General features: G+C 38.7%; 1 protein-coding gene across 3 annotated transcripts in view; it reads left to right on the top strand.

Annotated features, from left to right (window-relative positions):
- Positions 1-279: 279 nt before the first annotated feature.
- Positions 280-14,231, top strand: part of ZNF106 (zinc finger protein 106) — a 45,284-nt gene continuing 31,332 nt past the window's right edge. For all 3 annotated transcript variants that reach the window (XM_076344678.1, XM_076344677.1, XM_076344676.1), the window contains exons 1-3: positions 280-384; positions 8,991-9,076; positions 10,406-10,467. In XM_076344678.1, the coding sequence (XP_076200793.1) occupies positions 9,023-9,076; positions 10,406-10,467 (116 nt within the window). In that variant the 5' untranslated portion in view covers positions 280-384; positions 8,991-9,022. The remainder of the gene's footprint in view (positions 385-8,990; positions 9,077-10,405; positions 10,468-14,231) is intronic.

The raw sequence follows: 14,231 nt of genomic DNA, 5'->3' as shown, positions 1-14,231 counted from the left end.
TATAGCGCTGTATTTACAGGTAATAATACGTTTATTATCATTATCGTTGATAAATGCCCCCAGCCGACAGCAAGTGCTGCTGCCCTCGCCATGAAGTTCGCCCGTACGCCCCTGCCCAGGTGTCCCGCCACCAGGACTACATTTCCCGGCAGGCACCACGGCGGCGCAGGCGTACCTCCCGGCGTGCAGCGCGGCCGCCTTCCTGCTGGCGCATTGGCTGTGCTGAGCGGTTGCCCCGCCCCGCCGTGTACCGCGGGTCTCTGCGGGGTCGGCCCGGCCCGGCGCTGGTGCTGTGAGGGCGGCGGGCCCCGGGGCAGGCGGGCCTGCTCGGTCCTGGCAGGGGGATGGGTTTCCGGGCCGCTGCCCTGGCGAGGGGTGCGATGTGTGAGTACCGGGGCTGGGGGGAGCAGAGGGCTGGGGGAGCTCTATAGCGGCAGCGGGGGTTGGTGGTGGGTCGCTCCGGCTCTGGTGGAGGGGGCGGCCTAGGGAGGGGACCGGGGCAGGCCCCGCCTAGAGGGGCTGCAGCGGGCATCTTGCCTCGGGGCGGGCATACGTTTTGCTCTGCGTTGCGAGCATCCCTTATTGCTGCAGTCATCCCTGGACTTTGTTGTCCTGTTAAATACAAGCTTTGTTAGAGCAATTTCTCTGTTACAGATGTGTAGCTATCATGCTGTCTCTTCATACCTGCCCGAAGCTTTCCAGGGTTGGAGTGTGGCTTTGGGTACAGAGTTGCCTGGTTACCTTTCTCAAAACATACAGCTAAAAATGTGTCGTAGTGAAAGCGTGTACGAATGTGGTGATAAATGCCTGGTAACCTAAAATGAGTGGGACTGATAGTGTGCAACAAGTCTTAATAGTACAATGAAATATGAGGTATTTAAAAGTAATCGTTCATCATTGCAAGCAGGGTAGTTCACATGCAAAGTTAAATTATATTAAGAACTGTTCAGGGGTGCTTATTAACTTCAACTTGGAAAAGTTCATGGACATTGGATAGAAGTGGCATTGATGATTAAAGTTTATACTTCAATATACTTTACTGATAGTGGTTTGATAACAGTGGTCTCATGCAAGTAAGAAATTTTCGTTTTCACCTTCCCTACGCCTTCTGAAGTGCAGCTTTAAAGAGCTTTGTAGAACAGATGAGTTCTGAGGAGTGACCTGAAAGAGAAGAGGATTGAGGTTAGATGGACTTTGTTTTCAGCATGAGTTCCTGGGGCTGCTTTTCCTGTATCTCTGCTCATTATTTCTGTTCTCTTGTCACTTGCTGCTTCTTTCAGTCAAGCTTCAATTACTATATTAAACTAATTGACTGTTTTGCTGAACTGATAGATTCTAGCCTAAAAAAAAACACTTAAGCCTTCCAAAAATTTGGTTAATAGTTTTGCTGAAGTTTGAAAGTATCTCCTCATTAGGACTGCAATATTTGGGATGAATATTGCAGCTTCTAAGCACCAATGCTATGTGGCTTTGTAACTTCTTACCTTGGAAAACAGATTTCTATCCTGAAGTCTATTCTTTAAAGGCAACTGTATTATCTTTTTTTTAGTCCTTGCTTGACTTCAACTGAACTGGCAGTACAAGGCAACTGCGTTTGCACCACCATGTGTTCCACTATTGACTGATTTTTGTATGTAAAGTTTGTTAAATAGGTGCTATGTTCTTGCATTTTCAATTTGGAACAAGTCATTGGTTTTAGACAAACTACGTTAGTCTGTTACCTGGGTCAGTTTGGTTGCTGTGACCGAACATCGGGTAACTTCTAGCCCATATATCCAAAAATGTCACACGTTTGAAGAGATGTCAGGTAAATGCATCTTAATTTATGGAGGGCTGTGATATCCAGTACAAAGAATAACAGCAATCACTATCCTATAAATACATATCCAAATTGTGTACAGAGATACTAAGACTTGTAGATAACTTCATCTAGATAAAATTAAAGTATTTTTCCATTGATTTTTTTCCACTTTATCTTGTAAAGACAGAATTCATAAGACATCTGGAATCAAATTTAAATTTGATCGGAATCAAATTTAAATTGATAAAATTCTTTTTAACATCTGGTAATCATCTTCTGTGAACTCTGCCACCAGATGGTGTCATAAGATTTGAGATGTTATCTGACTCAAGGCGATTATAGGAAAATAAGAGGATACTATGCATTACAAACAACTTCTTCGTTTTTATGAAAATGTTTTTCATATTTGTAGTGTAAGGGATTTTTCTCATCTAGTCCTAGACTATTTTACATTTTGATCCCAAGTTGACGGAGCCACTAATACTCAGCTCTGGGACAAACTGCATTACAGAGATGTAAGAATTCAGACAGCCCCCTGTATTTCTATTGCCTGGTCATTAATGACTGCTGTCTTAATGTTTGGGATCCTTAACTTGAATTTACTTGGCACCAAAGCTCCATATACTGAAGAGTGACCTGACTACCTTGGTTTGAGTGCCTCAAATCACTCTCCGGTGGTTCTTCGTACTCTGTAGTGACTGCATAAATAGAAAAGGCCCAATGGCTGACTGAATGCTCTCCTACACGCTCTCTTGTGTCTGTGTAGATCTTTCTTAGGGAGTCTGAGTCATTTTGCCAAGGCCAGGTACCTGCTTCTGTGGAACTGCAATAGATGGGGTGTATAGAGTAGTCTGTTTTGATTTGGCTTCCGAGTACCTGTTCTTAACTTCCAATGGGTGAAAAAGACATAGTATGCATACCTGTGAAGGGTATTATGAGATACCCTAGGAAGGAAAAAAAAAATATATAGCTAAATGTTACAGAAATAAGTGTAAAATTAAGTAGCGGGTATTTCTGTCATTCTTACAAAGGTCTGTTTGTTGAAGACCTTTTATAAAGTGACACAAGGTTATCAGAATAAGCTGATGTGAATTCTTTTGTAAGTCACAGAAATATCTAAATCGGTTAGGTTATTTGTCCTGCAACTTGTGGATCACTATGTTGCTTCTTAGTAATACTTTGTCTCAGTCATTATCAATTATGTTTGAGGCTGTAATGGTAGTAGGGGTACAAAGACAATTCCCCTCTCCAAAGGGTGCTAACAGGGGTCTTATCTGGAGTACTATGTCCAGTTTTGGACAATTTGGAAAGAGGAATGGCAATTTTAATAGGCTCAGGAAATGTGGTGTTTGAGGAAAACATCTGAAGAAAAAGAGTTTGTGTATGTCTAAAAACAAACTGGGAGTATAGGGGCAAACAGAAGCTTTCCAGGTGTGTAGATTTTAGGTGTCCTAAATAACAGCATACAGCAATGATGCTGAACAGCTCTCCATTCCAATTAGGACAGTGTATATCCCTGAATCTTCTGGTGCGTAAAAAGCTATCATAAGTAAGATAGCAATGAGGCATTTACTTTCACTAGGGAGGAATTACCATCTCAGTTTACAGCGAGGAAAACTTAGTTTGGATATTAGGAGATTACTAGCATTGCTTATATATAGGGAATTAGAAAGATGCAGTTTGATTGTGACTTAAGGTGCATATATTCTTCTGGTCTGTACCCCATTCTTAGATTTACTTGAAATAAAAACAGACATCAATGAAAACTCTGTGTTCATGCCAGGTGTTCCTGTACCTGTGCTGGTCTGTTTAAGGTATTTCTCTACAGTCTCCTCGTCTCCAGTATACCTTCCCTGTTTATTGTAAAAAGCCAGCTGTACTCATGGGATAGCATGCAAACAGTTTCTGCTAGATGTCTTCTAGGCTAGTTAGTGGAGTCAACTTTATTGCTTTTAACAGGAACTTAAAAAACTTTGATCTGTGAAATAACTCCTCTCTCTTTCTGGCTGAATGTCAAAACAGTTGAGCACTCGGCCGCCCAGGTATAACATGTGCAGCGGTGCTGCTTCAGTGCTGAATGGTCTAGAGTACCCTCAGTCTGTCGTGAGGATGAAGTTAAATCTTGGAAAGCAGGGAGGAATTTACCTTGAAAGTCTTGCTTCTGGTACAAGTATTTTAACTGCTGGGCTGTAATATAGTTATCTCCTTTGCCACATTAACCCCACCCCTGTGACTACCAAGTAGTTTGTACAGTGCATGATAGTGTGTTAGAGGAGAATAATACTGTTAGTCATGACTTAACTTTAGTAAGTCCTTAAGTTTCTGGCTGTTGATCAGGTTAGGTTGCACAGATCAGCATCTCGGAAGGAAGGTTAAAGTGCTTCCCACGTATGTCCAGAAGTAATGTTAAGGTAATTGGTAAAAGTTACGGTCCAGCAAGGGGATGCATAGTGAATTCAGATGCCTCAAGGGCAGTGAATCTGGGAAGGAAATATAGTCTTTGAATGTTGGTGCTTTATTCCACATAAATTCTGCTTGAGGTGATGAAATTTGAGCATAGGCCTCTGTCTTGTTATGATGAATTACTTGTTTTTGTACAGCATTCTCACAGCAGTACAGGGCTTTGATGTTTGAAGCAGTGTGTAATACAGGGAAATGGTTTTATAGTCATAAAATTTTTCCTTAAGAAAATCTCTCTCTATTACTAGGCTTTAATAAATCATTATTTAGTTAGATTAGCAATCGTTACTGCTTTGTAGCATTTGTTTATCACAATAGGTGGTTGGATACAGCTTTCAAAGGCCTATGTGGGGTTCTCCAGGTTTTCCTGTGAAAAGACCAAGCTTCTTGGCAGATAAGCAAATTAAGTTGTGCTGATAATCAAACTACATATGGTCTAGCCTAGCAGTCGTTGTTTAAGTGCTTTCCAGGGCCTAAATAAACTTCCATTCCTAAATCTTCTGAGCGAGAGGCTTCTCTCCAAGTCAAAGTGACCTTGTGTCCACTGCTTCCTCCCATCAACCAGCTAAAGATTTCGTGAATGCACTTTGTGGTGAGTTGCTTCTTCCTCTCTGCTCTCCTCTCCTTTCCCGTGTCTGTGACAGCTGTATTACTGTTCTACAGCTCAACTAGGATGTGTGCAATTGGTCGCTGCAGGAAAGAAGTCACTAAAGCAAAAGGAATGACATCCCTGTGAGGAGCTGAGGAGCATGTTGCTGCAGAGCATTCTGCCACAGTGAATTTCTAGTCTCCCGTTCTTGTCAAGTGTAGAGTTTCCACTGCTATCTGTAGGGACATGCAGCATTTAGGCAGGCCTTTAGACAGGCCAGCGCTGCTGATCTCTTTGGGGCCTCCTGAGGATTTCTAGGCAGCTGGAATGCCGGGCTGCCCGCCCCACTCCATGGCACTTGTGGCTTTATATAGTCAGAGTGGTCAGCCACTGATCTGTAGCAGATTTAACCTTGATGTACATTTTTAATGTATGTTATCCGGTAAGGTTGAATAGCTGTGGACAAATGGATGTTGTAGCAGGAAGTAGTCTAATGCCTTATTTTCTTTGTAGACTATTTTTACTTGTGAGAAGTGTTCTCCAAAATCTCTGTAGCAGACTTGCTTAAGTTAATTAAAACTGTGTGGTGTTTCCAAACTCTGGGCAGGTGCAGGCTATGGGCAAGTTGCATTTACATCACATAATTGTAAAATGCATCCCTTCCTTTTAAAACAGAAAAATAAAAAATCACCTGCTGAACAGTTATAGTCTCTCAAAATAGAAAGTTGTTGTAACATCTCATTTGTTTTGAAGGCTTTATATTTTGCTGTTGACATATGTTTCTCTTTTATGTGGTGGTGGGGTCTTTTTGACAAAACCTTATCTTTGCTTGCAGTTTGATGCTTATTTTGTAGAGTAGCTCATTTTTCCATTGATGTCCCATGAAATGTAATTCCCTATGTTACGCAGCAAGTTGGTGATTTCAAAAGCACAAACTGTTAAATCTGATAAAACCTTGAAGGTTGTTCATTGTTTAAAGTATGCAATTTTTTTTTTGTTAAGAATTCAAATACGTCTGCATTTATGTAGAGAAAGCTCTGTTTCTGAAGTTTTTCAGTATGAAAGTTTATGATTGAACAGACCAGTGTATGATGAGATGAAACTCCATCACTGACTACCTGGCTCAAAAGCTGTCTGGTTCTTGTTGCTGTTGCATAGTGAATGAGGGAATACCTTGAATTTATAATGTTTTTCAAAGTACTTCATGAAAGTTCTTCTACAGTGAAATTGAAGTATTTCATTAAAGTGAGCCTTGGGTTTTATAGCAGGATTTGGGAGAAAGCTAAGGGTGAAAGGAAGTGGTTTGTCTCTATGTAGACAGTAAGTCAAGAGGTGATCTGGAAATAGAATGTGGGTCTGTCTTCTCCCAGTCCCTGTAATATCTACTAAATCTCTGTACTTCTGAGTCCTTGCCTCTCAGGGCTCCTCTCTGTGGAGGTGAAAGTTTCACTTTTCATAGTGACATCCAATAGCATTTGAATTCCATTAGTATTTTTAGTACTCTGTCATAGGCAATGCCGAGTTGATTGGGCAGTTAGCCTAAAACTCTTCCTGTAATCGTGTATGGTTACTATATGTTTTAATTAGCCAAAACAGGTGTAATGTTAGCTTTACTTGCAAAAGCTCTTTTATGTGCTAACTGGTGACAGCAAGTCACCATACTTCACTGGCCTGCTTTTCCTGATTTAAGTCTCATGCTGCTGTTTCACCCTTGTGCAGAGTGAATTCTGTAAATACTTGAGTAATCTTGAACAAGATCCTGAACACATGTAGGGAATTATTCTGCTAAACTACAAAGTAGTGCTAGTGAAGAATGTTGGGGGAGTAGAGAGTATTTTAATGCAAAAGGAAGTATCTGAAACTGGTGCAAGGATTAGCACCCTTCCTTTTCAGGAGTAACTTCATATTAATCACATTAAAACAACTCTCCTATATTGGGGAGGCGTCCAAACCTTTGTCACTTGTGTGTAATCATAAATAATGCTCTTAGATTTGTTGTGTTGCAGCTGCACAGATCTGTGTATAAACAATATGTTGGTGATGTGCTGCTATACTCACCTAATAACCTACTGGAAAACCATGAGGCTGAAATATCTCATTTTCTATCTCTGCTCATATTAGCTTAAATTTTCCTTAGCTGCCGTCTCAGTTTAAATATGTTCAAAAACAAGTTATACTCTTTATATATGATGTCAAATGATTGCAAAATACTTTGTTCCAAAACTTCTCTGTTCTGACCTTCCATGAAGGCAGGTGCTTTTGCATGCCCATCACTGATATCATGTGAATATATATGCATGCTCTATATGACCTAGGCTGGTGCAAAGTTCTGAATGATCTTGTACCTTTGTTGGGGGTGATTTGTCGAAATCAATAGCTGTTACTAATGATTTGAGTACATCAGGTGCCCATGTGATAAAGCTAGAGAATGCATTTTTAAACACTACCAGGTATTTCAATGAGATCAAGAATGGCACCCTAGGAATGCTGGATAGGGAACGTAAGATGATGACTGAATCTCCTGTTGTTTTAAGTGTGTTTGTTTTGGTATGATGATGTGTATTTTTTTTAGGGAGGAAACTGCTTTCTCTGTTGTCTAAAGGTGAAAGGGCTATTGTAACTCTCAGTTCCTTCCCCTTTAAGCTGGACAGATGCTGGTGCATACATTAACTGTAAATGGACGTGCAAATCTGGAGGAAAAGAGTTATTTGTCAAAGAACCACATTTTGGAATTAGAGTGGGTGTGGTTTTACATGCTTATTTTTGTTTACAGTTGTACAGTACCACTGAATGTCAGAGCTGCTTTAACTCTAGGTAATCCAGTTCTTGCCCTTTGCTCACAGCTTCTAGTCAGTATCACATTCAGAGGGTTTGATGCCCCTGATACAGAAGGTTGATGGTAAATAGTAAGAATTAACTTTGTAGGGTAAGCTGTGGAGATGAGCTGTTGAAGAAGGCTCTTTTTAGGTTGAGTTTGATGGTATTACCTAAGTTAGCTCTGATGTTGACTAATGTAAGATAGCAAAGCTTGGAAGGATTTGTCTTTTTGTGTGGAGATATAAAAATGCCTAGTAGTAAAAAGATACATTTCTTTCCACTTTAGGGTGAAGAGCTGCCTCTGCCAAGTCAATAAAAAAATTACTATAATGCTTGATCATTATGCATTTTAGTGTCTTTTAAGAGAAAGAAAAGGACAACGATTATACACTGTTACTTACGCAGACATGTCTGTCTTGTTATTATAACCTAGACTGTTACGTACCTCTCTAATGTAATTGCTCTCCTTATGAATTAAGCATTATGATAAAATACATAGGGCATTTAATTTGACCTGCTGCTGCTTTCATTTGTGTACATGCAAGTCTTAAGCAGATCAGTGTTAAAATGTTTAATATTGTGGCGCAAAGTTTTGAGTAGTCTTGTACCATTGGGAATAACTAATGAAAATCAATAGCTTTTATTAATGATTCAAATACATAAGGTGCCCATGTTGAGCATGGTGTTACAGAATGTATCTTAAAATGCTGTCTAAATTGAGTATTTCAGTACATGCATTTGTGTAGTTCTTACGGAGGTTAATGAGAAAAATACCGAATTTAAATCACTTTAGGTTTTATTTTATGGTGAATAAATGGACTGATAAACCTTGAAGACTGATGGTCTTTGATGTCATGAATGGCCTTCGTTTCATTTTCCTAGGGTCTTAAATATCATATTTGAGCTGCCTTGTGTGCCAAAATAAAGATCTGACTTTGCCCTGCTTGGTTTCCCCAATTACTTATCTCCCTCTCATCATCCTAGTTGAAAAGTGTTGCGTTAATCTGATTTGAGTAGCTGAGGGGATTCCTACAGATCTCCGTTTGCTTGTAGAATGAGTGCCATGTCTTGGAGGACAAGGAACAAAATGAAAGAAAGGGAAAGCTACTTTTTATTATAGCTGTTTTAGATGACTATTCAAAACTACCTTATCTTTTTTTGAAGAATATTAACTATGTGCAAGAGGTATGTATTCTCTTAAAGAAACTCAGCACAAGTGTTTTAATGAATAGAACTTATTTTTACTTTCCTTACTAAAACAGATTAATGAAAAAAAAAAGTAATCCTGAATGTTGGTTCTTTTTAAATTATTTTTATTTGCAGGTATGGGATAAGATCTTTCCAGAGTAATAAGCATGGTTCGAGAACGAAAATGCATATTATGTCACATTGTGTACAACTCAAAAAAGGTAAATAATTAATGCTTTACATCTATCGATAGATACTAATATGAAGATACTAATATGAAATGTGTCTAAGAAATGCTTCCATTTTGAAATTGTGCGAAGTATGAGGGTTTGTGCCTCTAACAGGAATATTATTGATCTAGGTCTATCACAAATCAAATAATATATTTGCATGTGCTTTAGAGTATCTTTCTTGAAATGAGCTGTGCAGTATGCTTGATTCTGAATGTTAAAAATATTGAGGTCCTTGAGTTTTTTATGTTGTTGTATAAAGATAATAAAGTGGAAAGCATTGAAACATTTGGCTATAAATTGTGCTATGTTAAGAATACTGTAATACACAATTTTTGTTATTCCTTTTGGGAGGCCTGTGTTTCTGTATGGAAGGAGAATGTGGAATTACGCAGCACAGCATGTGTTTTCATTAATGTGTCAATTTGGTGCGTATCTTCTGTGTACTGCATATCATGCAAAGCCTGCACTGAAACTGAGTGTTTCTTTATGGGCCTTCATATATTGCTTAGCCACGTGGCACATGGATATCTTGCAAATGCCAATGTATTAATTCACACACCTCTTCAAGGTTGAAGATGTTGCTTTCCCTTTGCAGATGGGATTTCAAGGACTAAAGAAGGATAGGGATTAGTATCTGTTCTTTGAAGATTTCCAAACACTTTGGCTCAAACACCAAGAGAAAGTTAAATCTTCCAAACTGCTTCCTTTCACTGAATTATGAACATTCTTTGTCTTCCAGCAGCTCTCTTTCAATAGCGATTAATTATACTACCACTGCAGTTCACGGGTAAAGGTTGCTGTAAACAACAAACTGACGGGTTATGTACATCTCAGTTTCTGAAGTGCATCTAGCAGAGTAAAATAGTATGTGATGATGAAATTACAGCTGTGTCATAATACAATACAGAGAAACTGCTCAGATTGCACAGGAAAACAGTGTTTTAAGTACTGTGATTCTGGAGAGTGGTATCAATGAGTCTTTTAATAAAAATTATGATCAATGGTAATTTGTCAAAAATCAGTCTAATAAGCTTTGCTACATGCACTCCTGTTTGTCTTTCTCCTGGAATTCTGCTTCCCTTGTGTTGAATTCTAATGACTCCTGTGTCCTTCCTCAGGAAAGGTAATGTTGTATGACTTCCTGAGAGTGTGGCTACTTGTGCTGTCATGGTCACAGAAATGGGAATGGCAACTGCTACAGCCCTACAGGAGTAGAGTACACCTTCCTGCAAGGCAGGAGAGTTCTCAACAATGAGCTTTTCAAATGTGATACACCGTTTTGTTTTGACCAATTTTACTTTTTTCCCCATGTTGAAGGAGATGGAAGAACACATGAGAAGCATGCTTCACCACAGAGAACTTGAAAACCTGAAGGGAAGGTATGAGAACAATCTTACATCCTTCCTCTCTGTGCAGTTTGTATGTCACTCTCTGGAAGAACTCATGTCCTATTTCCCATACAAGCTGAATCGCACAATTTATTTTTATGTATCACTTAGTTGCATGCCTTGTGATAAAGCTGGCAATGAACATGTTCTCTTAATGTTGAAAACTCAGGAGGAAAACCATGATGTGGAAGAAAGCTCTCCTGTATTTCTTGGACTGAAGTGAAATAAAATTAAAAACCATGTTTTTTAGGTCTTGGCAGTTTCATGCTTGGTTTCTTGGAAGCACTAGAATTCTGCCTTTGGCAGAATTATGAACACTGGAATTTTCCTTTTTAAAATGTTTTTTAAAAGTTTTCAATGCTGTAGAAGCAACTGTTGATCTTTTAAACCACTATGAGAAGACTGATATCTTGGATGTAAAGTCTGCATCTGTTTGAGTGACTGCCTTGTCCTGCGCCACCCTGGTCCAGTTGTTTGGTTAAGGGACCTAACCATGGTGGATGGTGTTTTCCTTCTGGTTTCCTTGGTTTTATTTGCAACCTTTGGAAAACAGGAGGAGGGAGTTAAGGGGTATTTAAATATCATCCTGATAATATGGAATCAGAGTGTAGCCAGAGTGCACTTAAAAGTGCTTTCAGGTGTATGGGTTTTGAGGTAGCCAGAGAGATCAGATAGTCTGCACTTAAATATTTGACCTACAGACTAATTTTTAATCATCTCGCAGCACAAACTTTATATGGAAATGACAAGTTTCTTTTACACACCTTTTAAAGGACTAACAAGTGATCTTCTTTCAACTCTGAGGTGTGGGAGATCCGTTTTGTCAGAACATCTATCTTATATCCAGGCAAGAAAAATTGTAGACTGTTTCTGTTCGCATGCTAGTTTTTCATTCATGTAGCTTTTATTCTGTTGTTTTGTGTAAGGTGAGAGTAGCTGTTAGGGCTCTGGGCCCCTTGTTTAAAGAGTTAACTATTCAAGAAAGGCTGAGTGAAATTAAGAATCTGATCTATAATATGATAGATACTAATGCCAGTGTAGTTAAGTTGTGCCATATTGAATTATAGTAAAACTCTTAAACTGTTTTGGTTTATAATGTTTCAAGACTAGAGGAGGTTTGCAATTTATTTCTCTTCAGTAACTTTTTATATGCAAAGCATACATACAGCTGCAGAAAAGTGTCCATGTTTGGAGTACAAGATTGTATTACATATGTGCCACAGCTGAAGACATTTGTTTGAGCCAGCTGTATAGTATTTTATACTACTGTTGTGTATAATTGCTAAGTATTGCTGTAGTTTGTCTAAATCAGCAACCTAATATGTTTTTAGGTTAAGACCTCCGGAAAATCTGTAGCATATGTGTATGCCCACTTATATCTGCTAACAGTTCAAATTGTCTCTCTAAAATAGAAAATAACCCTTATTGCAGGACAATAAGTAAAAACATAGTGCGTACCTTGAAGTGCATGTTAACTGTCAGTAAATAACCTCTGTTGTCTGATTTCTACTTCCATTTAATATTTGATTAATTTGTCCAGGGCTTCACAACAGGTTAGTAAACTGGGAAAAGGACTTCCGTCTTCAGAATCTCCGTCGTCAGCCTGTCTTTAGGCAGGGCCTGTGTGGACTATCAAAGTGTTGAAATATGTTGGAAAGAAAATTAAATAATCTCTCCCTCTTGAAATGAAATTTGTTTTAGTGGGATTCAGAAAATCTTCAACTTGTCTGGATTAACAAAGTTGTTAGTGTCACATTGAGAAAATGTACGAAAGCATCTTCTTGGAAGCTATTTTACTTTTTCACATAAAAATTGCTTTGTAGTAAAGATGGAGGGCATAAAAATGATAAATTCCTCACATTCCCCACTCGTTTTTTTTTCCCCTGCCATTGCTATCCCTTGCTCAGCCCTACGTTTCTTGTTTGTTTGGGGTTTTTTTGTTCTGAATTTGGCTACTTACTTAGAATAAAACAAAAACAAAAAAACCCCAAATCATTTTGTTTTCTTCTCTGCAGTGCCCCACACAACTGGGTTGTAGGAGCTAGGAACATTCTGAAAATGTGCCTGGAATCAAGCGCATTATACTATTCATAACGGGTGTGAGAAGGATTTGTTCTGTTACTGAACAGCTGGGAAGGGGTTGCTCAGAAACCTCAGCACTAGACACTGACTTAGGGCTTCTGGTCAGCTAACTTGTAGAGCATTTCTATTCTGGACTGTTGTCTTCTGACAATGATTCTGAGATCCTCACCACTAGATCCTCACCGCAGAAAGTGGTGAGGATTACAGCTTAAAATTTTACACATTTTGGCATCTTATTTCTGGCCTTCTAAGTTAATATTTTTTTAGTTTATGACTCTTGAAGGTAACAGTAATTTCTAGAAGTTATATATTGTGTCCACAGTGGCTTGCAAGTGATCTGACAATTCTTGGTTTTCCGTTTCCATAAGAATGAAATTAGATTAAATTTGTTTCATCAGCATTACATTTTCTATTATTAAGGTAACTGTCTTCATTACTTCTTTCAGAAGAATGCATGGCAGATGTTTGTTTTCAAAATGAATAATGAACTTCATTTTTCACTGTGCAGCAGCAGCCTTGTTCTGTTCCCCTGTGCCTCTCCTTCCTTCCATTTAAGTTTAGTAGAAGTCTTTTAGGAGTCTTACAGCCTTGTAAAGCAAAAGGTGCTCCAAGTAGAAAATGTGAAGCACAAGCGACAGCCTTGTGAGTGCGGTTGAATTGTGTAACAGAGGATAACACCATTAAAGTGTGTAGTATCAGCATCTTACTACCTTCAAATTTAACATCCAACTAGAAGTCACTTTTTAGACTTCCTGTAGGGAAGGGGTAAAGGAAATGCACACATTGGTTCACACTTTTCTCCTTTTAAAGTTAACTTAGTAATCTCAAGGGCTAGAATAATTTTCTGAAACATTTTAAGGCTCTTCTTTTCTTGAAGTCTTACTCCATGTGATATGTAAGGAGTATTAGATGTCAAGTACAAAGCTTTAGTGTTTTTTGTTTTTTTTTTTTTAAATTGAAAGTGACATAATGCTCTTGTATGAGGGATGTTGAGTCTGCCATCTGAAGTACACATCCAGTAAATAAAGCTCTTGGATGTTTTCATACTGAGAATACTTTTGTCATGTTTATTTCAAACTGCTTTTGTAAAATTGTGTGGTGTTCCTGTATGGTAGGGAAATGCTTAGACATGATCAGTGTGTGTCGTGGAGTGTGGCCAGTTCTGGCTGATATTAATGGGGGTAGAGGAAGGAAAGAACTGAAGGAAATCTAAAATCCCTTAAGTGTAACTATCTGAACTCCTAGCCAATTCATCTTCAATTAAAGCAGTTGTTCATATAGGAAAAAATAGAGTTGTTTTATCTTAAGGTTCATATAGATTAAAAGCAGGACACATAAGTCTAGTCACTACCCACTTGAATCTTTTCTTTCCAGACTATCAGTTGATACAAGAACCACAGCTTTGTAATTAGTAACTCACAAGTTAGAAGTGATAGAAACAGGTTCTTTGTCCTTAGGCCAACTACTGACTCACTGGCTTTGTCCGAAGTTAGTAAAACTCTGCATTTATTTAGTTAGTGTATAAATGAGGGTGACGAAAGTTTTACGAAAGAATTGAAACATGGGTCTTATGAAGGATTTGGATTGTTCTCTAAAACCTAATTAGTACTACTGAGGTATGTTTCGCGTTGAAGTGTCCTTACGATTGAAGTGGAACGTTGTGTAAGAGCAGC

Source organism: Aptenodytes patagonicus, chromosome 7 (genome assembly GCF_965638725.1).
Source record: "Aptenodytes patagonicus chromosome 7, bAptPat1.pri.cur, whole genome shotgun sequence".
In the NCBI taxonomy this organism is placed as follows: Eukaryota; Metazoa; Chordata; class Aves; order Sphenisciformes; family Spheniscidae; genus Aptenodytes; species Aptenodytes patagonicus.
This window is presented reverse-complemented; position numbering and strand designations above follow the sequence as displayed.